The sequence below is a fragment of the Microtus oregoni genome, unplaced genomic scaffold (genome assembly GCF_018167655.1).
Source record: "Microtus oregoni isolate MIOR12 unplaced genomic scaffold, Mior012 000023F_ref0000262, whole genome shotgun sequence".
NCBI classification, from domain to species: Eukaryota; Metazoa; Chordata; class Mammalia; order Rodentia; family Cricetidae; genus Microtus; species Microtus oregoni.
This window is the reverse complement of record NW_024543082.1, coordinates 33,367,748-33,391,325: the sequence shown is the minus strand read 5'-3', so window position 1 is coordinate 33,391,325 and position 23,578 is coordinate 33,367,748. Positions and strand designations below refer to the sequence as shown.

At 48.7% G+C, this 23,578-nt stretch overlaps 1 protein-coding gene across 5 annotated transcripts in view; it reads right to left on the bottom strand.

Annotated features, from left to right (window-relative positions):
* Positions 1 to 23,578, bottom strand: part of Hlcs (holocarboxylase synthetase) — a 194,029-nt gene that overhangs the window by 168,524 nt on the left and 1,927 nt on the right. For 3 of the 5 annotated variants that reach the window (XM_041672987.1, XM_041672988.1, XM_041672989.1), the window contains exon 2: positions 4,552 to 4,719. In XM_041672987.1, the coding sequence (XP_041528921.1) occupies positions 4,552 to 4,719 (168 nt within the window). Of the gene's footprint in view, positions 1 to 4,551; positions 4,720 to 9,619; positions 9,733 to 10,241; positions 10,346 to 23,578 lie in introns of those variants that run through there. The other 2 variants (XM_041672991.1, XM_041672993.1) reach the window with 2 other exon arrangements.

Genomic DNA, 23,578 nt, shown 5'->3' with positions numbered 1-23,578 from the left:
AAGCCAGAGTCCCTGGAGAGGAGGGAGCCTCAACTGAGAAAATGCCTTCATAGGACTGGGTTTTAAGCAAGCCTGTAGGGCAGTGGTTCTCAACCTTCCTAATGCTGCAACCTTTTAATACAGTTCCTCATGTTGTGGTGACCCCAGCCATGACATTATTTTTGTTGCTACATCCTAACTGTAACTCTGCTACTGTTAACAATTGCCATGTGATATCTGTGTTTTCTGATTGTCTTATGCAGTCCTTCAAAGGGGTCATGACCCTCAGGTTGAGAACCCCTGCTCTAGGGTATCTCTTAGCAATTGATATGAGAGGACCCATATCCTATGGGCTCACTGTGGGTGGTACCATCCCTGGGCTGGTGGTCCTGGGTTCTATAGGAAAGCAGGCTGAGCAAGACATGATGAACACACCAGTAAGCAGCACCCTCCATGGCCTCTGCGTCAGCTCCTGCCTCCAGGTCTCTGCCCTGCTTGAGTTCCTGTCCTGACTCCCTTCATGATGGACTATGATGTCATGTCGGAGTGTAAGCCACGTAAACCCTTTCTTCCCCAACTTGCTTGGATTGTGATGTTTCATTGCAGCAGTAGTGGCCCTAAGGAGTCTGCTTTCTATTGCCATTATAAAACGCTGATAAAAGCATCTCGAGGGGGAAAAGGACTTGTTTCAGCCTGTGTCACCAATGGAAGCCAGCGCTGGAGATTGAAACAAACCATGCTTACTGTTTCTGACCACGGCTTACTCAGCTGCCTTTCTCATACAGTGCAGGCCCTCTTACCAGGGATGGCCCAGCCCACAGTGCCATGTTACCACTGAGCTATGTCTCCATTCTGATTTGTTTTTATTTCTAAATCTGTGTATTAAGAGAAAACACAGAGTTGACTAGAAATAGTTCTCTGATCCCCAAATATAACAACATTAATTAAGACACCAAGAACACTGGGCCACCCAGATAGTCCAGCCTGATGACCCGAGTTCAGGCCCTGAGACCCACATTGTGGAAGGAGAGAAACCAATTTTCACAGTTTGCCCTTTGACCTTCACACATATGCTCTTGCATATGTATTCTCTCTCTCTCTCTCTCTCTCTCTCTCTCTCTCTCTCTCTCATACACACACACAAAAGCTACCAAGAACACTAATTACAAAGGAAAAGGTAAATACGCTAAAACTAAGCTCCCCAGGCTGGAGAAAGGGCTCTGCAGATAAGTGCACTGGCGGCTCCCAGGCCACCCAAGTTCGGTTCCCAGCACCCACACTGTGGCTCACAGCTGTCTGTAACTGCAGCTCCCAGGGACCCAACGCCCTTTTCTGGCCTCTTTGGAAACCAGGCATACACCTGATACACAGACATACGTATAAACAAAACACATACAGACATAAAGATAAAAGAAAACGTTTACAAATTAATGTAAATTAAGACCCTCCCTTTATTAGAGGCACTATTAAAGAAGGATACACTCTGACATGAGAGGAGGAATCTAGAACACGAGTAATCAATAAAGGGTTCAGACCTGAAGTAAACAAAACACCAAATTGTAAGACATGGTCAGGCGGAAAGGAGAGGCTAAAAGATACATGAGCACGTCACAGGCAGATGACTGGCAAGCTTGATGCTCAGCTCCCAGGCATTGGAGAATAGAGGGGCTGGTGGCGATCCCCTGTAAGTTCTCGTCTGCCCCCACTGCAGAAGACACTGTGCTGACTTGCTACAGTCCCTGGCTGTCATGTCCACATTTTCACCAGACAGTAGAAACCACTACTCAAGCAAAGGAATCTAACAGAGAGGACCAGCTGGAGCTGGACGAGGGTGCAGCATGGCCTCTGAGCAGGCCAGACACCTCTGCCTACAGACAGATGTGCAGTGCCTCCACTGAGAGCACTGTCTGCCACCAGGGGCTGGGCTAGGAAACGGGGAGTCCCCTTAGCTGGGGGGGGGGGGGGCTCAGGTCACATGACGGAAACCAGACCCCACCAGGCTCGCCTGAGGAACATGGAACACCAGAGGACCAAGACACCAGCAGAGGGAGGAGGACAGAAAGCTCCTGTTCTTGTGGCCCAGGATCCCTATGGCTAATGCTCCCTGGAATCAGATGGCAGAGTCTCTGGGACCCAGCAGGGAGAGGCAAGGGCAGGAGGTGTGGATGAGCGGCCAGCCTCTGTGCTTCCTGAAATGGCGCCTGGATCTTGTCAACAAAGTCCAGTTTCTAGTCCAGTGTTTATGGGAATTGTGGCCACCTTGACTCATACACTTAGTCCCAAGCCCTGGAACTAAGCAAGAAGCCATATTTAGAGGCCAAGCCTTTAAAGAGGTGATAAAGGTAACAGGCGTATGAGTGGCTCCTAGTTCAGTAAGTGTGAACAGAGTTCTCACTGTTCTGGGGGACACTCCTCCAGCCCCTGGCCTCCATATATGGAAAAGGTCTGGGATGTTCTGGTGGGAGCTCCACCCCAGCCCCCTCCCCCAGAGATGCTCGAGACCACTCCCACCATGTATTTAAACTGCCCCCCAGAAAACAGAGGTGGGTTTTTGGTCTCTCTTCCTTGTCTCCTCTCTGGGGGTATGGAAATCATCTGGGAGTGTTTTATCCATTAAACCTGGGCATTTTCTAATTCGGTTTGATTTGGTCTGATTTGGACTGCTGCGTTGGCAGAGAGGCTTATGATGTGCAGAAACTTTTCACGTACAAAGGACAGAGACATGCAGAGGACACGGAGAGACGCCTTTGACAAAACCAACCCTGGTCGCCCCGCCATCCTGACTTCTAGCTCCCACACCGTGTAGTACTTTTTTTTTACAGCAACCTTGGCAGAGATGCCACCCTTGAACCACCAGGCCTGGGTAAGTCTTTGCTCCACACTCCAGCCCAATATTCATTGTCTTCCTTAAAGATCCTGGCTTCAGCCACCCACCTCCCACCACCACTGTGACGCTGTCCTGTCCCAGGCTTCAGTGCCACATCGTCACCCCACACCCCACATCGTCACCCCCGCATCCTACATCGTCACCCCCCACCCCACATCGTCACCCAACACCCCACATCGTCACCCCGCACCCCACATCCTACATCGTCACCCCGCATCCTACATCGTCACCTCGCACCCCACATCGTCACCCCCGCATCATACATCGTCACCTCGCACCCCACATCGTCACCCTGCACCCTACATCGTCACCCCACACCCCACATCGTCACCCCCACACCCTACATCATCACCCCACACCCCACATCGTCACCCCACACCCCACATCGTCACCCCCACACCCTACATCATCACCCCACACCCCACATCGTCACCCCGCACCCCACATCGTCACCCCGCACCCCACATCGTCACCCCGCACCCCACATCGTCACCCCACACCCCACACCGTCACCCCAAACCCCACATTGTCACCCCACACCCTACATCGTCACCCCGCACCCCACATCGTCACCCCCGCATCCTACATCGTCACCCTGCACCCCACGTCGTCACCCCGCACCCCACGTCGTCACCCCCACACCCTACATCATCACCCCACACCCCACATTGTCACCCCACACCCTACATCGTCACCCCGCACCCCACATCGTCACCCCCACACCCCACATCGTCATCCCCACACCCCACATCGTCACCCCCACCCCACATTGTCACCCCTACACCCCACATAGTTACCTCCGCACCCCACATCACCCCCGCACCCTACATCGTCACCCCTACACGTCACAACATCACCACATCGTCACCCCCACCCCACATAGTCACCCCTGCACTCCACAACATCACCCCTACACCCCACATCGTCACCCCTGCACCCCACAATGTCACCCCTACACCTCACGTCACCACATCGTCACCCCCACCCCACATAGTCACCCCGCACCCCACAACATCACCCCTACACCCCACATCGTCACCCCTGTACTCCACATAGTCACCCCTACACCTCACATTGTCACCCTGCACCCCACAACATCACCCCTACACCCCACATCGTCACCCCTACACCTAACATTGTCATCCCCGCACACCACATCATCAACCCAACACCCCACAACGTCACCCTTAGACCCCACATTGTCACCCCATACCCCACTTCGTCACCCCACACCTCTACACTTGCACAGTTGGTTGATACTTCAAAGGCAACTTGAATAAAACAAAACGCATTTTTCTCCAAGTTACCTCTTGATTTCTACTCTATTCTGTGCTCACGATAGCATATTCTCCGCCATGCTTTCAACCAGAATTTGTCATTTTGGAGTCCTAACTTCCTCCTGCCCCATAACATGTCTTTACAGCAGGATGTTTGCCCCATGTTTAATCTTTCCACTCCGCTCCTAGAAATGAAAAGAATGGCCTCCTTGACAGTGCCCTTCACCAGTTCCCACAACTGCGTTATCCAGCTAGACTGCGGATGACTTTCTGGGGACACAGCTCGGAGCCTATTGGTCCCTGACCTCAGGGAACTTTTTTACATCTGGCATTCCCCACCAGAAGCCGCTTTTACCTAGCCTAATCTCCCACGCATTCCCTCGCCACGCCACAGACACCTGTACCCACCACACGCCAGGCGCTGTGACAGTCATTCCATACATCCAGGTCTCTCAGTGAGCTTGTGGCTGTGGCTTGGTGCTGTTTGTCCCTGAGGGTTCGTGTGCTAGGGCAGCAGTTCTCAGCCTGCAGGTCATGACCCCTTTGGGGGTGGAAGGATCCTTTTACAGGCGTCACCTAAGACAAGAAAACACAGGTATTTACATTGTGATTTATAACAGTTGCAAAATTACAGTTATGAAGTAGCAAGGAAAAGAGTTGTATGGTGGGGGCCAGCACAATGTGAGGAACTGTATTAAAGGGTCGCATTATTAGGAAGACTGAGACCCGCTGAACCTGAAGCTTGGTCCCCAGTGCAGCAGTAATAGGAAGCAATGGAACTTAAGACAGGACCAGCAGCAGGCATGTTCAACCTTCTTACACTGTGACAGACATTTCCATCTGTGAGCTTCATACTTGAGAACTGGACAGCCAAGTTACCAGGAAAAAAAATAATCTCACAGTGTTGTCGATAAGGTTATGATTCTGTGATGCATTCCTAGCTGCCCTGTTCTCAGAATGTGATGCCGCAGAGACATAGGTGTGCTTGCTTCTACACGTGACATTTCCTTCCTGCTTCCTAAAGAACCCTGCAGAGGCCAGATGGACCTTGGCCTTCAGACTCGAAACTGTGAACTGAATAAACTCTACTGTCTCATCACCCGGCGTCCAGCATTTGTTATACCAACAGGAAATAGAGAGGAATCATGGCTGCAGCTACATGGGAGGCTAAGGTAGAGGAGTCACTTCAGCCCAGGGGGTCAAGACCAGCCTGGGCACATAAGGAGACCCCACCATCAAAAAAATAAAATGGTAAATACTCTGAAAACTGTCTCTTATGGCCACGTTCTTGCAGAGGAGAAAAGTGGAATTCATAATAACTCACCCAGGATTTCAAAACCAAATGAGGACGCTAAGGTATGAACTGATGGCTTTCTAGCTCCCTGGATGAGAGCCAGCTGAGAGCAAAGGATGTGTTAGACATGGCAGCCCACAGAGACGACTCCACAGCCAGGAGCCAAGACTTGTACTGTGGCTCGGGGTGAATGTACTTGTCACCCAAGCAGAAGGCCTGAGCTCAAAATCTGACACTCATATGAAAGACTGTACCCTAAGCTGTCCTCTGCCCGTCACACACATGCTGTGGCACTCACAGCTGCTCACACACGTGTGCACACTACATCATCACCAGCGAGATCCATATGGTGACTGAACGGATGGTTCAGGTGATGTGGAAGTGTCATATATCAATCTGTTGATTTCATTGGTTAAAAAAATAAACTGCTTGGCTGGCCCTCATAGGTTAGAACACAGGTGGGTGGAGTAAACAGAACAGAATGCTGGGAGGAAGAGGAAGTGAGCTCAGACTCAACAGCTCTCCTCTCGGGAGCAGATGCCTCAGACAGAGACGCCATGCTCCGCTCTCCCGGGCAGACGAGATTCAGCTCCGACCCAGGATGGACGTAGGCTAGAATCTTCCCGGTAAGCGCACCTTGGGGTGCAACACAGATGATTAGAAATGGGCTAAATTAATATGTGAGAATTAGCCTAGAAGAGGCTAGATAGAAATGGGCCAAGCAGTGTTTAAATGAATACAATTTGTGTGTTGTTATTTCGGGCATAAGGTAGCAGGCGGCCAGGGTGCTGGGGATGCAGCCCCGCCGCTCTTATTACTACATTCAGGGACAGCCTTTGGACAGATCAGGGATCTAGGACTGTCCCTAACTTGGGCACATCCAGAAGCTGTGTATGGGACTTATCACGGTCACCTGTGATTTCCTGTTGGTATAACAAATGCTGGACGCCGGGTGATGAGACAGTAGAGTTTATTCAGTTCACAGTTTCGAGTCTGAAGGCCAAGGTCGATCTGGCCTCTGCAGGGTTCTTTAGGAAGCAGGAAGGAAATGTCACGTGTAGAAGCAAGCACACCTATGGCTCTGCTCTGGAACTCCAAGTGCATGCGGTGAAGAGGAGGGGGCCTGGAGCCGGCTTCCTGTGTGGTAGCTGAGTGTCAGCAGCTCATTGCCTGCTGGAGGAACTTTCTGAAGTTGAAAATCAAGAGGCTCAGCAGCCAAGAGTGGCAGTTCATGCCTGTACCCTACTGTTCAGGAGACAGGGTATCACTGTCCACTTGAGGCCAGCCTTGGCTACATAGTAAGTGCCCAGGTGGTCCAGCATAGAGTAAGACCCTGTCTGTGTCAATGCTAGGCACAGTTGTAGTGTGAGCCACACAAATATATATATGTATATATATATACACACACACACATATACCAGTGCTATGGAGAAAACAGACTCACGGGGCTGGGACCAAGGGAGCAAGGACTGAACACATGCCACTTCACACTGCCTGATCCAGGCTTCACCACCCAAGGGAGCCGAGAGCAAGAGACCCTCTTCCTCACAAAGTTGTCATGTCCATACCCTAGGATTGGCAATCCCCCAGAAGCCATTGACTAAAGGGATGGAAATCCCACAACACACAGTGGTGTGTGTCTACTATCCCAGCACTCAGGACGGGGAGGCCAGCCCAGACTACAAAGGGTGTTCCAGGCCAGCCTGAAACACACTGAGAAACTCAAAGACAGGATAAGGCTGGCGGGATGGCTCAGTAGACATGGTGGCTGGGATGAGAATGGCCCCCAGGGGCTCAAATGTGTGATCCAAGTCATGAGAGACTAGAACTGTTTGAGAAGGATTAGGAGGATTAGGATTAGGGGGTGTGGTCTTGTCGGGGGGGGGCGGGGAGCTGTGTCCCTAGGTGTGAGCACTGAGGTTTCAAAAGCCTACAGGCCCAGTCAGAGACATGCTGAAACTCTGCTGGTAAGCCACGACCTCCTGGTGATACCCGGATTAATAGAGATGGGTTACATTAATATGTAAGAGTTAGCCAATAAGAAGCTAGAGCTAATGGGCCAAGCACTGTTTTAATTAATACAGTTTCCGTGTGATTATTTCGGGGCTAAGTGGCCAGGAACTAACTAGTGGCCTCCTTACTACAATGTGGAATCCTGGCTTGAATCCTAGACCAGAATAAAAGGACGCTAATGGGAAAATGGGTGACATCTGGAGCCTGCAGTTTAGTTCATCTGTGACACTGACAGGATTGAGTTAGGATTGATCAATCCATGGTTGTGTAAGATGTCAGCATTGGTGGAAGCTGGGGAGAGGTGAGAAAGAACTCTCCGGACTATTTTTGCAACTCCTCTGTGAGTCTATCATGATTTCAGAGCACATGTTAGAGCACGGCTTTCCCCTCCATCTCATCAGCCCTTCTCTTTCTGCCCTAAACAGTTACGTAGCTGTATGTGAGTTACTTTAGGTCACTCAATCCCAGTGTTTCACCTATGAAAAATAATAATAGGGGAGGGAGGGAACGGATAGCTCTATAAAAACTATAATGAAGGAGGGGGGGCACTGGTGGTGCACACCTTTAATCCCAGCACTCAGAAGGCAGTGGCAAGCAGAAGTTTAAGGCCAGCATGGTCTACAAAGTGAGTTTCAGGACAACCAGGGCTACACAGAGAAACCCTATATTGAAAAAACAAAAATAAATGAAATGCAAGCCTGGCATGCTGATGGACACATGAAGTCTGCTACACAGGCTGCTGAGGCTGGAGGATCTGGCTTTGGAGGCCAGCCTGGACAACTGAGATAGGCTCTCATCCTGAGCCAGCAAGATGGTTTAATGGGTAAAGAGCTTGCTGTGCAGACCTAATGGCCTGAGTTCGACTACAAGGGGTGAATGAACTCTACAAGGTTGCTCTGACTACATAGAATCCACCATGGATGGCATGCACCCATGTACATATTCTTAAAGAAAGAACACGGGCAGGAGAGATGACTTGGCAGTTAAGGAAGCACACTGTTCTTGCAGAGGACCCAGATTCCATTCCCAGCATCCACGCAGTGGCTCACAACCATCTGTAACACCAGTCCCAAGGGATCAGCTGGCCTCTTCTGACCTCTGCAGACGTGCATGCACCTGGCACGCACAGACATGCATTCAGGGAAACACTCCTACACATAAAATAAAAATCGTTTAAAATAAATATTGCAAAAACAAAACAACAACAACAAAAACTCCCAACCTCAATTTTTCAAAGGAGGAACACAAGCTAGATAGGTTACAGGTGCCTCCCCCCAACATCCGCAGCCCGGGCGCTCAGTTGCCTCCCCCTACACCCCCAGCTCTGACGCTCGCCTCCCCCGCGCACCCCCGACTCTGATCCAAATACAACTCGGTTTGCTAGGCATCTCCACATCCCTAGACCACCCGGCACCAGTAAATATTCAACACAAGTTCCTGGAGCTAAAACTCCATTCCCCCCCCACCCCCCATGAGACACAACTGGCATCTCTTTTACCTTCTTGGATACTGGAAAGCGAAGTGCTCACCAAACTTTCTACACTACAAGTAAATCCACCTTCACCCAACAGAGGAGAGTGGTCCTTTACAATCAGAATATGCAGAAGTCAGCGTCTGCGGGGAGGAGGAGGCCCCATCCAAACAATCAGAGGGGGCCTGGGGGTGCGGCATGAACAGGACACATAGCTTCCAGATGAGCCCCCAGAGCCCATCCCTCACCCCCGTTCCCCCCACCCCACCCCTGTCCACCTTCCCTCCAGCATTCAAGGGTTTCCAAAGTCAAAACCCCTTCCATGGATGGAGCTGAAAAAGGGTGAGCCCCACTCCCACCGGCAGTCCCCACAGTCATAAACAGTAAACACCCTAGCAGAAAGAAGCCCGCTACGGAAGAGGTAGGGAACAGAATGCAGTTGGATTGAGCTGGCTTCCCACAGCCCTTTCCTAGCAGATTTTGGCCCTGGCGGGGGGGGAGGGGGGGGGATAGTATCCCGACCTGGTCAAGCAAAGCCAAAGGGCCCGCTGTGAAGAAATTATCCCCCGTCTATAAATAACTCCCCCTAGGGGGACAAACAGAAACACCAAAGCCAGGCTGGGCAAGCCGGCTTGCTCCTGGGGGACAGAAAGGGAGTGGGTCCCCAACGGGAGCCACCTTCAGCTGGCAGTACTTACCTTTAATGCCCGGCGTCCCCGGTCCCTCACGAGCGCTCCTGGCACACGCTGCGCCGGCAGCCCTAGGACCGGTAGCAGTCAGCCAAGTGCACCGGAGAGGGGCGGTGCGTCTTCACCAACCACAACGCAGGTGACAGCCTCGTGAGCAGGAACCGACCACGGGGAAAGGGCCAAATCCCTGCAGCCCCAGGTCCTGGCCACACCCCAGCCAGGCTCAGGCAGTGCCAGGGCTACCTCTGGCCACTCTCGGCAGAGACCTCAGACACCGCCAGGGCCCGCTGCACACATGATCGCTCTCAGAAGTGTGGCCTACCCCACAGCAGGGCGAAGAGTCCCTATTTGTCCTTTAGGGTTGCTGGTCTCAGAGGTCAAAATGTCACCTCCCTGTGGAAGCCTGCAGTACCCTAGCCCTGTGATGGATGGCTTGTGCACCTGTGCCTGCGTGCATTGGTCGAGCACCCTCTGGGATGGACACTAGGGCAGTTTCCCGGGGAAATAATAAACCCTGTGAGAGAAAGACTGCAGATTAGTCCCTCTAGAGAAGTTACTCCTCCCTCCTCTCAGTTGACAGGGGAGGGAGGGTCTGATTTCTCAACACTTATTCTCCACCTTCCCTTCTCACCTTAAGCATGGGGAGGCCTGAGAGGGTCTTGATTCTGACTTCTGATTCCTGAGTCCTTCATTTTCAGGTCTTCAGTTTCGAGACGTCCCCCCCACCCCTTACGTTTCCAGACTCGAGAATTTTGTATGCTACTCCCACTGGGCACTGAAACTAGAGTGTCAGACACCCTGGGAACACTGCTGCTGCACGCACGCACACGCATGCACACACAGGCACACACCTTCATGCTATTATTTTTAGACCCGGTCTTACTAGGTTGGCTGAGATAGCCGTGAACCTTCACGGAGCCTCCTGTCTCAGCCTCCCGTTAGCTGTGATTGCAGAACTGTGCAGCCAGCTCTTGTACAACATATACCATTTATTCTGGGTGTGACACAGATTGGCACCTAATATTAACTAAAACACTCGGGGGGGGGGGCGGATAATGAGACAAGGAAGCATGCTGACCTCCAGGACCTTATGCTCCAGGAAAGTCTCCATGACTCCTGTCCCTGCTGGGGTACTCGGTGCCACTGAAGTTCAGGGGTAACCTGAATCAGCGTCCTCAAAACAGACAGTTCTCGGTGGCTACAAAAGTCCTCCATCCGAGGGTTCTGTGGTTTGCTCAACCCTTCTCCAGCACTTGCCCATCTCTTGCCAATGCCTGCTCACACAGTGCTGAGAACAGTCCTCGCTACTGCTTAGAATACACACACCCTCATTAATGTTGATTGGTTTTTGTGCAAGTACAAACGAGTGCAGACACTGTGGAGACCAGTGTGGCAAACCCTCAAAACGCACAACAAAACCCACGGGAGTAGATCAGCCATATGGCCCAGCTATACCACTCCCGGACATATCCCAGGACTCTACTTCCTGCTCTAGAGACACAGGTTCACCCATGTTCACGCATCCTTAAGGAACAATAGCCAGAACAGAAAAACTGGTTAGGTATCTGCCATCTGGGGAATGAATGACGAGGATGTGGCATATATACACAATGGAATTTATTCAGTGTAAAGAAAAATGGGATCTGCAGGTAAGTGGACGGAGCTGGAAGACATTATACGGAGTGAGTAACCCAGACCCACAATGACAGACACCAAGTTCTCACATGTGGATCTTAGCGACAGATCTTTACATTTGTGTGCCTGGGGTACATCTAGACCAGGAAACTAGAAAGGGACCATTGGTGGGGACTGAATAAAGACCTTAAGTGGGGAGGGACAGTAGAATACAGGTGATGTGGAGGGGAGGACTGTGGGGAGGACATTAGAATACAGGAGATGTGGAGGGGAGGACTATGAGGAAGGAGGTTTAGCTGGAGAGGGATGGAGAGGTAAAGCTGAGAAGGAGGTAGGGAATGGGAAATAACACTAAGAATATTTGGAAAACCCAGATGAAACCTATTGTTTCATGTGTACTCATTACTTTTCTCTTGCTGTGATAGAACATCATGTCTTTGACTCCAAGCATGAAGCAAACGGTGAACGGGAAGTGGATGAGGCTATAATGACGTCCCAAAGCCCATCCCCACTTCATCCAGCAAGATCACACTTTTTAAACCTCCCAAAACAGCGCCACTATCTGGGCACCATGTGTTCAAATACATGAGCCTATGAGGGACATTTCTCATTCAAACCACAACAGTAAGCTTCGTGTGTGTGTGTGTCTTCCTCCTGAAGCCATAGGTTGGCAAATTAAAACCCCAGTGCCTGCTATGGACACCTCCCTTTGAGGTCAGAAGTGTTCCAGAACCCCCAAAATAACACATGCTATTGCTGCTGTTCTTTTATTTATTTATTTATTTATTTATTTATTTATTTATTTATTATGTATACAATATTCTGTCTGTGTGCATGTCTACAGGCCAGAAGTGGGCACCGGACCTCATTACAGATGGTTGTGAGCCACCATGTGGTTGCTGGGAATTGGACTCAGGACCTTTGGAAGAGTAAGCAATGCTCTTAACCACTGAGCCGTCTCTCCAGCCCTATTGCTGCTGTTCTTGACTGACCCTCAGAACTCGGTGGTAAGACCCTATTGCTGAAGACAACACACATAGTGGTCACCAGACATGGAGAAATCAGGTTTATTCCTGCTAGCTAGTTTTCACAGTGCTAGGAGGTGCTAAGGAGGCTGCATGAAGGAAATTCGTGAATGATCACCCCAGCGTCGAACCCTGCAATCTGTAATAGTGAACAGCATGACAAGACATGCCCATGCAGGAGCCAGTGGCTCAGATGTCATGGATGTGACTAACCACTTTCTGGCTGGAGTTAAGTAAGCCCATCTCCACAGGAGGAGACGCATGCCTGGTACTGTGACTCTCACCCAGAAGCCACGGTTGAGAGCTGACAAGCCCCAGGAGCGAAGGTCTTGCCATCATCATGCTGAGTGGAAGCAGTATCAAGCCACCCTCCATTCTTCCTCTACACCATAGATGGGAGCAGCCCCAGACCTCAGGGAAGCTTCCTTCTGCAGTGTATGGCTGTTAACACAAAATTCACAGGTGCTCACAGTGTAACGAGTAGGTGCAGTGGAGTGCTCTGTCACAAATGTGACGTCGACACCACACACACGCACACACACGCTCAAGTCTGAAGTGTACTTACACACCGGACCTGAGAGATAACAGTAGTAATTAAGGCTGCAATAAAACATTGTGAGGAGCTGGAAATGGCTCAGCAGTTAAAGGCACTGCCTGCTATTTCAAATGACCCAGGTTCAATTCCCAGCGCAAACATGGTGGCTCACAACCACGTAACTCCAGTTCCAGGGGACTCTCTGGCCTCTACAGGCACACAAGCGGTACACAGACATATATGTTGGAAAAACACATAAAATAAAAAATAAATAAATCTTTGAAAAGCAAACAAGAAGCTGTGGCTGCAGCAGCTATGCAAGGAAACCTGGAATACTTGGAAGCAGCAACCAATAAAAGTGACATATGAATGTGTTGTCCTCATACATGGTGACAGTGCAGAAACACAAAGTGCACATGCTTCTGACATTGCACGCTCACACACGCCACACTTTCCTCCAAAATATCAGCACTGACCCACATTCCCATTATCAGTGATTTTTGTTTTTAACACAATATCTTTGGGGCTTTCTCTTCGGTTCGGGTTTGAGATGTCTACAGATTTTCACAGCTGCTTTGGAGACAGATGAATCTGCGCACAAAGCTTCACACCGTGGTGCTTGGGAAAATCTCATGGCAGTGCACCAGCTAATTACAAACACCTCATTGTCCAAGCTCTAAATTTAGGTCAGAGCAGGCCGTGGGATAGTGGCAGGAACGTTAATAACCTGAAGAGTCTGATGTAAGTTGGGGGTGGGGCCTTCCTAGTAATACAAGGCTCCTTTGCACAAAGCGTATGCCTGCGTACAGGGCCACGGCTATGTGCAGTACAGGGAGCACGGCTACACGCAGTACAGGGAGCACAGCTACGTGCAGTACAGGGAGCACAGCTACGTGCAGTACAGGGAGCACAGCTACACGCAGTACAGGGCACACAGCTATGTGCAGTACAGGGAGCACAGCTACACGCAATACAGGGAGCACAGCTACACAGAGTACAGGGCACACAGCTATGTGCAGTACAGGGAGCACAGCTACACGCAGTACAGGGAGCACAGCTACACGCAGTACAGGGAGCACGGCTACGTGCAGTACAGGGCACACAGCTATGTGCAGTACAGGGAGCACGGCTATGTGCAGTACAGGGAGCACGGCTATGTGCAGTACAGGGAGCACGGCTATGTGCAATACAGGGAGCACGGCTAGGAACAGTACAAGGATCATGGCTACATGCAGTACAGGGAACATGGCTATGCTCACGCTCTGCATTCTCCCCCAATGTTTCCAACCACCTTGCATTCCAATCAGCCCTTCTTACAGACCATAATAACATTTACACTTCTGCATTTGGTATTCACAATCTAGGCATTTACTTTAGAAATGTCAACAAAGGGAGAATATAATATTTTATTGAATGATTTTTCAATAGTGTTTCTCTGCAGCTTTGGCTGTCCTGGAAATCACTGTGTAGACCAGGCTGGCCTCAGACTCACAGAGATCCGCCTGCCCCTTCCTCCCGAGTGCTGGGATTAAAGGCATGTGCCACCACCGCCTGGCTGAGAAATGTTTAGAAAAGAGTAATGTTCTAAGTTGGGAATTCTTAAATGTTCAACATTGGGAACATGTTCTGCAAATGTTGGTGCATCCAGCAGAGGCAAGAATAGTACAGACCATTTTCTTCCTGGAATGATTTGAGATTAAGCTGCAGAAATCATAACCCTTCATCCACAAGCATTCAGGGTGCATTTCCTAAGAACGTTTCTCTTACTCAATCATGCTGCCGTAACTGATGTCAGATTTAAATTGCCCCACAGCTAACATCTGCCAGTTATAAGATTTTCCCAAGAGTTTCAGATCCCCCCCCCCCCAAAGTCATGTTGTTAATTCTCACTTGGGCAGTAGGGAGGTGGGACATAAGGGGAGGGGAGTTAGGTCAGGAAGGTCATAAAATCATCAAGGATGGCCTTAGGCAGGCCTCAGGGGAGTTGGGTTAGCTCTTCTGGAGGTAGCTCTTCTATAGTGACCTTTCTCCTCTATATGATGACATTTCAGGTTATACATTTGGGGCATGTGAGGTCAGCTCCACCCTCAATGGCAATGCTGACTGCAATCACACTGTGTAGGTGTATCCAACAAATTCCATCCTAATCTTTATGAAACATTACCTGTGGGGTGACACTCTGAACCTGGAATACTCTATTCTTCAGTTATCGCTTCCATCCAATGGTTGCCGCACCTGTGGATTGTTTGAACACAAGACGGCTCGCTGAGCTGTTCCTTCAGCATTTCCTTGTGTATATTTGCTCTACTGGGAGTGGGGACAGCTCTACTGTGAGTGGGGAAGGCTCTGCTATGAGTCGAGACCATCCCTTTTATGGTGTTCATCTGTTTGCTTTTAAGTTTCCTTTGCTTTTCACCTTCACCCTTGAGTGGTGGACTTGCTTTTCTTTTTCCGTTCTGTTAAGGGGGAGCACTGTGGCATGTACAGGGAGCACTGAGGCATGTGGGGGGAGCACTAAGGCATGTGGAGGAGCACTGTGGTGTGTAGGTCCTGAGGTATGTGGATGTGTCTGCACAGGGGGCACTGAGGAATGAGGGTGTGCCTGTACATAAGGGCACTGAGGTGTGGGGGAGAATCGAGGCATGTGGAGGAGCACTGAGGCTTGTGGGGGAGCACTGCGGCATGTGAAGGGAACACCGAGGCATGTGGAGGGAGCACTAGGCTGTAGTAATAAGGGCGGCGGGGCTGCCGTCCCCAGCACCCCGGCTGCCTGGCTAGCTTATGCCCGAAATAACAACACACAAACTGTATTCATTTAAACACTGCTTGGCCCTTTAGCCCTAGCCCTTACTGGCTAATTCTGATATCCCAATCAACCCATCTCTAATAATCTGTGAGCACTGGTCTTAGTGAGCACCGGTCTTACCGGGAAGATTCTAGCCAAAGTCCATCCTGGGTCAGAGCTTCATCGCGTGTGTCTGCCTGGGAGTTGGGAGCATGGTGTCTCTCTGAGGCATCTGCTCCCGAGAGGAGAGCTTTGGAGTCTGAGCTCACTTCCTCTTCCTCCCAGCGTTCTGTTCTGTTTACTCCTCCCACCTATCTTCTAACCAATGAGGGCCAAGGAGTTTCTTTTTATTCAACCAATGACCTTCCTCCATCATTTCCCTTTTTCGGTTTAAAAAAAAAAAGGCTTTAACTTTAACATAGCAAAATTACATATAACGAAACAGTTATCAAGTAAAAGTTACAATAATCTTTATCATAACTAAGGAAAACTATAACTATAACTAACTATTCTTAACTCCATCAAAGACTCCAGAAAGATACAATACTACCTAAGCAAACAAGAAAAAAGCAACTTTTAAAACTCTAGAAATGACAGAGACATCTCACTGCCTGGACAGTCACCCAAAGTTCCTCTGTACCGTTGGGGTATACATCTTCAGCCTTCAGGCCCATGCTATCCAGCAGACATTTCCATAAAGCAGGAAAATTCAAAGTCAGTTCAGTCACTATCTGTTGTGTCCTGAAGAATGTCTCGCAGACTCTTTCATGAATCAGGAACCCCGAAAGATCATCTCACCTTAGGCAAGTTCAGTAGTCCTCTCTCTGCGGGTTCTCTGTGTCCAGTTTATGCAATAGTCCAGGCAAGAGCAGTTTCTTGCCCAAATGGCTATCAAACTCCATAACGAGCCTCTTCGATGCCCATCTTCCTCTTGAAGTAGATTGGTGCTGCCAGGAGCGGAGTGTCTCATTGTCATGTAAAGTCCTAAGTTATTAAAACATTTAAAATGCCATATTCTATAATCTTTGAAAATATGAAGAATGCCTATCTAAAATATATCTACGCACATCTAGAAAATATTAACTAACATGACTACAAACTTGACTATTATTTATGATTATCCATCAACAACCTATATTTCCTAATTATACATTACATTTTAATAATGAACTACACAATCACAATACCTTAATAAAGATCAGAAATACATATACATATAACAAAATTGACCGTAAATCTCTATCAATAAAGCAAAATCTATACTAAGGCAAATTATTCATACCTATATCATATCCTGCTGAATGGGGGCATCGTTAATTAGTTCTTTCATGGTATAACCTGTGTGCTAGTTTCATCTCAGTTGGCAGTTGAGCAAAGCAATTTTCTGAAGATGTTCACAGCAACCCTTCAGGAGGACGTGGTCCATCATACCAAATCGGAATAGAAGAAATGAACAGGGTCTCATCCTCTGTGAAAACAAAATAAGAAACTCCTTTCCAAAGCATCATGTCCTTAGATCCAAATTTCAAAGTCAAGGCATCAAAATATCTATGTTGGATTAGTTCAGCAGCATTTATAAATAAATATCTTTTAGCATCTGTTGCTCCTTCCTCAGCATTTAAATAATTTAAAGAGAGCATAATAGCATACAGTATCAAAATTCTCTGTGTATTTTCCATCTTTGTGTAGCTTTGTTTTAACCTCTATTTCGTTTATTTTTACTTTTAACTTTTTGCTTTTTGAGCGTATATCTTTGAACTGGAATAACTCTGTAGACCAGGCTGTTTTTGAACTCTCAGAGATCCGCCTGTCTCTGCCTCCCAGGCATTGGGATTAAAGGTATATGCTACTACACCTTGAACTCACAGAGATCTGTTTGTCTCTGCCTTCTAGGCACTGGGATTAAAGGCATGTGCTACCACACCTTGAAGTCACAGAGGTCAATCTCCCTCTGCCTCCCAAGTGTTGGGATTAAACGTGTGTACTACCACACACAACAACTCTCTTCCTTTTTTTGTTTTTTACTTTAAGAACTTCAACTTTTAGTCTGCATATATTTTTAACACACTTTAAACCATTTAGAAATTTTCTTTGTCTTTGAATCTCTCTTTACTATATATCTCTCTTTTTCTGAACACATGGGTCTTTAACTTACCAAGCAATATCAGTAGGATTAAAGGCGTGGCTTTGCTGGCTAGATGTAGCCCATTCCTTAGCTTTCCAGCCTCATGGCTGAGGTACTGGCTGTAGCCATGTTTACTGCCACAACTCTATGGCATTTCAAGGTCCCTGCCAGCAAGCGAGCTTCAGCAGCCTGTGCTTGCAAACCGCACGAACCGCCTGCATAAAAGAGTCAGAGTTTGCCCTGGCAGGACAGCCCAGAAAGCTGGCATTTTTAAACGGCGCAGCTTTTTTCCTGCTATGGCTGAAAACCAAAAAGCATGTGTTCAGCTTTTCGTCAACACTGTTTAAGTGTTTCGTGGCAGGACCTCTTAAAAGAGCTGCAAGCTTTGCAGCTAAAGCTGAGTCAGGAAGCCTCTCTTAGATGAGAGCGCTTGCTTGCCTCTACCAAGCAGAGCAGACCCGAGAACACAGCGAGTCTAGTTGCCATCAAACAAATCGTAGCACTTTACTCCAAATGCTCTATTCAAAAGCTCTGTCTCCCTCAGGAGCCAGACAGAGATCGCAATGGCGGCACAGCCCCAGGAAGTCGAGCTTTAAAATGACACAGCGTTTTCTCTGCTGCTGTTGCCGAATCAGGAAATCTCTCTATAGCACGCCACCAACAAACAGCAGAAATCTGTGTTAAACTCTTTCTCTCTTATTTTTAAGCCTTCTCAGGTTTTTTTAAGTGGATTTAGTCCATCACGTCAGGCGCCATTTGTAGTAATAAGGGCGGCGGGGCTGCGTCCCCAGCACTCCGGCTGCCTGGCTAGCTTATGCCCGAAATAACAACACACAAACTGTATTCATTTAAACACTGCTTGGCCCTTTAGCCCTAGCTCTTACTGGCTAATTCTGATATCCCAATCAACCCATCTCTAATAATCTGTGAGCACTGGTCTTAGTGAGCACCAGTCTTACCGGGAAAATTCTAGCCTAAGTCCATCCTGGGTCGGAGCTTCATCGCGTGTGTCTGCCTGGGTGTTGGGAGCATGGTGTCTCTCTGAGGCGTCTGCTCCCGAGAGGAGAGCTTTGGAGTCTGAGCTCACTTCCTCTTCCTCCCAGCGTTCTGTTCTGTTTACTCCTTCCACCTATCTTCTAACCAATGAGGACCAAGCAGTTTCTTTTTATTTAACCAATGACCTTCCTCCATCACTAGGCATGTGGGGGAGCATTGACACATGTGTAGGGAGCACTGAGGAATGTAGAGGGAGCACTGAGGCATGTGGGTGTGCCTGCACATGGGGACACATACATGTGGAAGCCAATCCTCAATCATTCTTCCACCTTACTCATTGAGACCGGATCTCTCAGTGAAACCCAGAGCTCAATGATATGGCTACTCCTCCTAGCCAGCTTGCTCTGGTGAGCCCCTGCCTCTGCCTTCAGAGGCTGGAGGGCAGAGGCTTCACTCACAGGCTTCATGGAGGATCTGGGGCTCTGAACCCCAGTTCTCGTCCTTGCACGGCAAATGCTTAACCTCTGACCACTCCCCAGTCCAGGTCTTAACTCGGTGTTATTATTGAGTATTGCCGCCATTCAGCCTCCTTCCCAGGCTGCACCAGGCTCAGCATCTGGACTCTCGCCATCATTTCTTTGGGCATCGCTGTGCTTTCTGGCAGGGCCCGTTCCTGGCTCATCTCTTACTCTCCCTGAAGGAGGCATTTCTCCAAGGACCTCTGGCTCCTTTTCACGGACAATGATATTTAAAAACCAAGATATGGACCCAGGGAATGCCTTTGCTGTGGATGGCCCTGTTCTAGGCTCATAGAAATAGTTGTTTAAAAATAAATCCGAATGGCCAGGCAGTGGTAGTACACACCTTTAATCCCAGCACTTGGGAGATAAGAGCAGGAGGATCTCTGTGAGTTCAAAGCCAGCCTGATCTACAAATCAAGTTCTAGGTCAGTCAGGGCTACACAGAGAAATCCTGTCTCAGAAAGAAAGACAGAATGAATGAATGAAAGAAAGGAAGGAAGGAAGAAAGAAAGAAAGAAAGAAAGGAAAATATAGATAAATAAAATAAAAAATAGATAAAAAAAATAAATAGATAGAGCAAAATGAAAAACCTTTCATTCCAGTCAGGCATGGTGGTGCACTCCTTTAGACGAGGCACTCAGGAGGCAGAGGCAGGCGGATCTCTGTGAGTTCGAGGCCAGCCTGGTCTACAGAGCTAGTTCCAGGACAGGCTCTAAAGTTACAGAGAAACCCTGTCTCGAAAAACTAAAAAAAAAAAAAAAAATCAAAACAAAAACTCCTTTCACTCCAATCCACAGGGTCCCCCTTTTCTCTGACTAGGGAGGACCCCAGTTCCCAACACTGTATTTCAATTTAATGGTTTAATTAAACATGTAACACACATACACACAGATACTTCAAAAACTGCCTCATCAGACCATGACCAACTACCAAGTTCAAGATCCCTCTGTAGCTTTGCTGCTTAATTTACATTCAGAAGGCTAGAACAGAAGTTCCCAGGAAAAGCTGTATGTGCTGAAGATTCTTTGGGCTGACTGTAAGAACTTCATGATTGTGGCGAGTTGGGAGGATACAGTTCAAAACCCAAAAATATCCGTCTTTTATCTAAGGCTTTTCTTAGTCCCCTTAACAGCCTTTTACCTGCTTGCCCTAATGTCCCTGTGACTATGGGTGGGACCTTTGGAAGGCACTAGCTTTCAGAAAACCAGAAACTAAAATTACCAGGAGATAACAAGCTGAGACCTGGAGCAGAGACTCTCCACTCTGCAGCCTGCCCACGGGGGTCCCTGTCAAGGCAGTCCCTCAACGTGCTGATCTGTGGCTGTCTCTTGTTCTGTGACTACGCTACAACATGAAACTGCTTCCACCGTGGAAGATGACATGCAGGGCGCCTCAACCCATGTTTTCAGGTCACACATATTCAGCTATGGCTCTTCTGGAACGAGAGCTTTCCTTGGCATCAGCAGTACTGACAACCACAGAGAAACCACGGTTTGCGCTGCCTTCTCGAGGTAGGACAGTCCGCTTCTACCTTGGGTGCCGCTGTTCGGGCTGCCGTCTCACGCGGGTGAGGTGAGGCTTCCTGGAGCTCACTCCCTCTGACTTGGTGCTGGCGCCTTGGTCTCCTGAGCAGGCTGCTGTACCGCAGTTTCTGCTGCTCCCCTCTACAGCAAAGCATTTGTCGGAGCCTCTTCCTCTCATGCAGTCTTGCTATTTTTAGAAAGTCCTTGAGTGCCTGGCCATAAAGAACTGCAGATAAGAGGCACTGCCCCCTCCACGTTTATGTTCCCCGCCCTGTAGAACTTCCTTACTCTCACACCCAGCATCACTCAAGATGCCTGACATCTAAGATACCTTTGCTTCATCTCCACTGATTCCCCAAGGCACTGCAACTCTCCAATCTAGCCTCTTTACACCCATCACAAGATGAACAGACGATAAATATGGCAGGAGCCCGACACGCTCCAGTTCCAGGGGTTCTGGTGCCCTCTGCTGGCCACTGCAGGCACTGCACACATACGGTGCAGTTACATGCAGGCAAACACTCATACACATAAAAAAATATTTTTTAAAAATGCAGAATTAACCGGACATAGTGGCACATGCCCTTTGAGTTTAGCATTTTGGAGGCAGAAGCAGGCAGGTCTATGTGAGTTCAAGGTCAGTCTTGTCTAAATATCAAGTTAAGTTTCAGACCAGTCAAGGCTAAATAGAGAGACAATGCCCCCTCCTATCCCTTGCACAAAGAAGAAGGAAGAAGAAAAGGAGAAAGAAAGCAAAAAAGAAAGAAAGAAAGAAAGAAAGAAAGAAAGCAACCAATTTTTTTTTTTGAGACAGGGTTTCTCTGTGTAACCCTGGCTGTCCTAGAACTCACTCTGTAGACCAGGCTGGTCTTGAACTCTGAGATCTTCCTGCCTCTGCCTCCCAAGTTCTGGGATTAAAGGTGTGTGCTATTGCTTCCCAACTGAAGATATATTATTAAATGATGTTTCCTATTTACAAGCAAGGGCATTTTCAAACAGAATATGAAGTTACTTCTACTTTGTTTGTGTCTCATGCCTCACTCAGATCAGCCTCTACCCTAGTTAGGCTTCTGTTGCTGTGATAAAATATCCTAACTGTGATGGTTTGAAATAAACTTGCCCCCATAGACTCATATATTTGAAAACGCTGTCCACAGTTGGTGGAATTGTTTGGGAAGGATTAGGAGGCCTGGCCTTGTTGGAAAAGGACTTTGAAGTTTTAAAAGACTGGAGGGATCCCCAGTGTTTGCTCTTTTTCTCTCCCTCCCTCCCTCCCTCTCCGTCTCTATCTCTCCCTCATAGTTGTGGATCGAGATGTGAGCTCGCAGCTGTTTCTTCACTCTGCCATCATAGACTCTGACCCTAAAACGCTGCAAGACAAACTAAACACTTTCTTTTATAAGTTACCTTGGCCATGTTTTATCACACAATAGAGAAGTAACTAAGACAATGACCAAAGACAACTTAGGGAACCAAGGGCTTGCTTCAGTTTACAACCCTCAGGTCCCCCCATCACAGAGTCAAGTTGGGACAGGGGTGGGAACAGAAGCCATGAACGGGAGCTCCTTGCTGGCTTGCTCTCCATGGAATGTTCAGTCCAGGACCACCTGCCTAGGGGCGGCACTGCCCACAGTGAGATGGGCCCTCTCACATCAATCAAGACAATATCCACAGACTTGCCTACAGGCCAATCTTGCGGGGGGAGGGACATCTTCTCAATTAAGATCCCCTCTTCTCAGATATGTCTAGGTTTGTGTCCAGTACACAAAACCCAACAACCACAGCCTCCAACGCGCTAAGGAGCCAAGGCTGACCCTGAACGTCAATCCTCTTGCTCCCACCTCCCAGGTGTTAGGAGTGTAGGCATGTTCATTTTCCTGGAACTAAATCTCTCGTGTCTAAATTTATAGCCTTCGCTACAACACATCACTTAACAAAAACCAAAATAACAAATATTTACAGAGCAATCCCCATGCTTCAGGAGCAGTAGCTGACCACAGCATGCTGCAGAAACAGAGAGGAGCTCCACCTTCCCCAGCCACCAGACAGCAGAACTGCTCAAAACAGTCACCCAAACAATCGAATATTTTGAAAAATATTTTAGAACCGGAGAGACGTCTCAGTGGTTAAGAGCTGCTCTTCTGGGGTTCAATCCCCAGCACCAGCACGCACAGGCCTGTAATTCCCATTTCAGAGTAACAGACATCCTCTTCAGGCCACCACAGGCACCAGGCACACAATCTCCAGCCCTAGCACCCTTATCAAAGCTGTGAACAGCCACACATGCACTTGTAACCGCTGCAGTGTGTGGGTGGAGGAAAGCAGAGAAAGGGAGATGGCTGGGACTTGCTGGCTGCCAGCCTAGGTTCAGATCAGAAAGGGACCCTATCTCAAGGAAAGGAGGCAGGAAGTGAGATAGCAGGACACCAGACCCTCCTCTGGGCTCCTCAGGAGGACAGGCACCAGCACACACATGTTCACACACACACATGCTCAAACACACACGCTTATACACACATACCCACTTCAGACTTGCCCACAGAGCTCCTCAGTACAGGCACCAGCACACACATGCACACAGACACACACAAACACACACTCACAAAGCATGCATTTCAGATTTGCTTAAAGAGTCTTCCCACAGTGATCTCCTAGGAGACAATGACCTCAATGAGTAAGAGTCAAAACCAGGTGATTTTTTTCTGCGTGGGGGAAACCAGATCCCACACTAAAGACAGAAGGGATGTTCTAAATTATACTGAAAAACATCAGGAGGTGAACTCTTCCTGGATTCCTGTTTTTTTTTTTTTTTTATCTCAATTC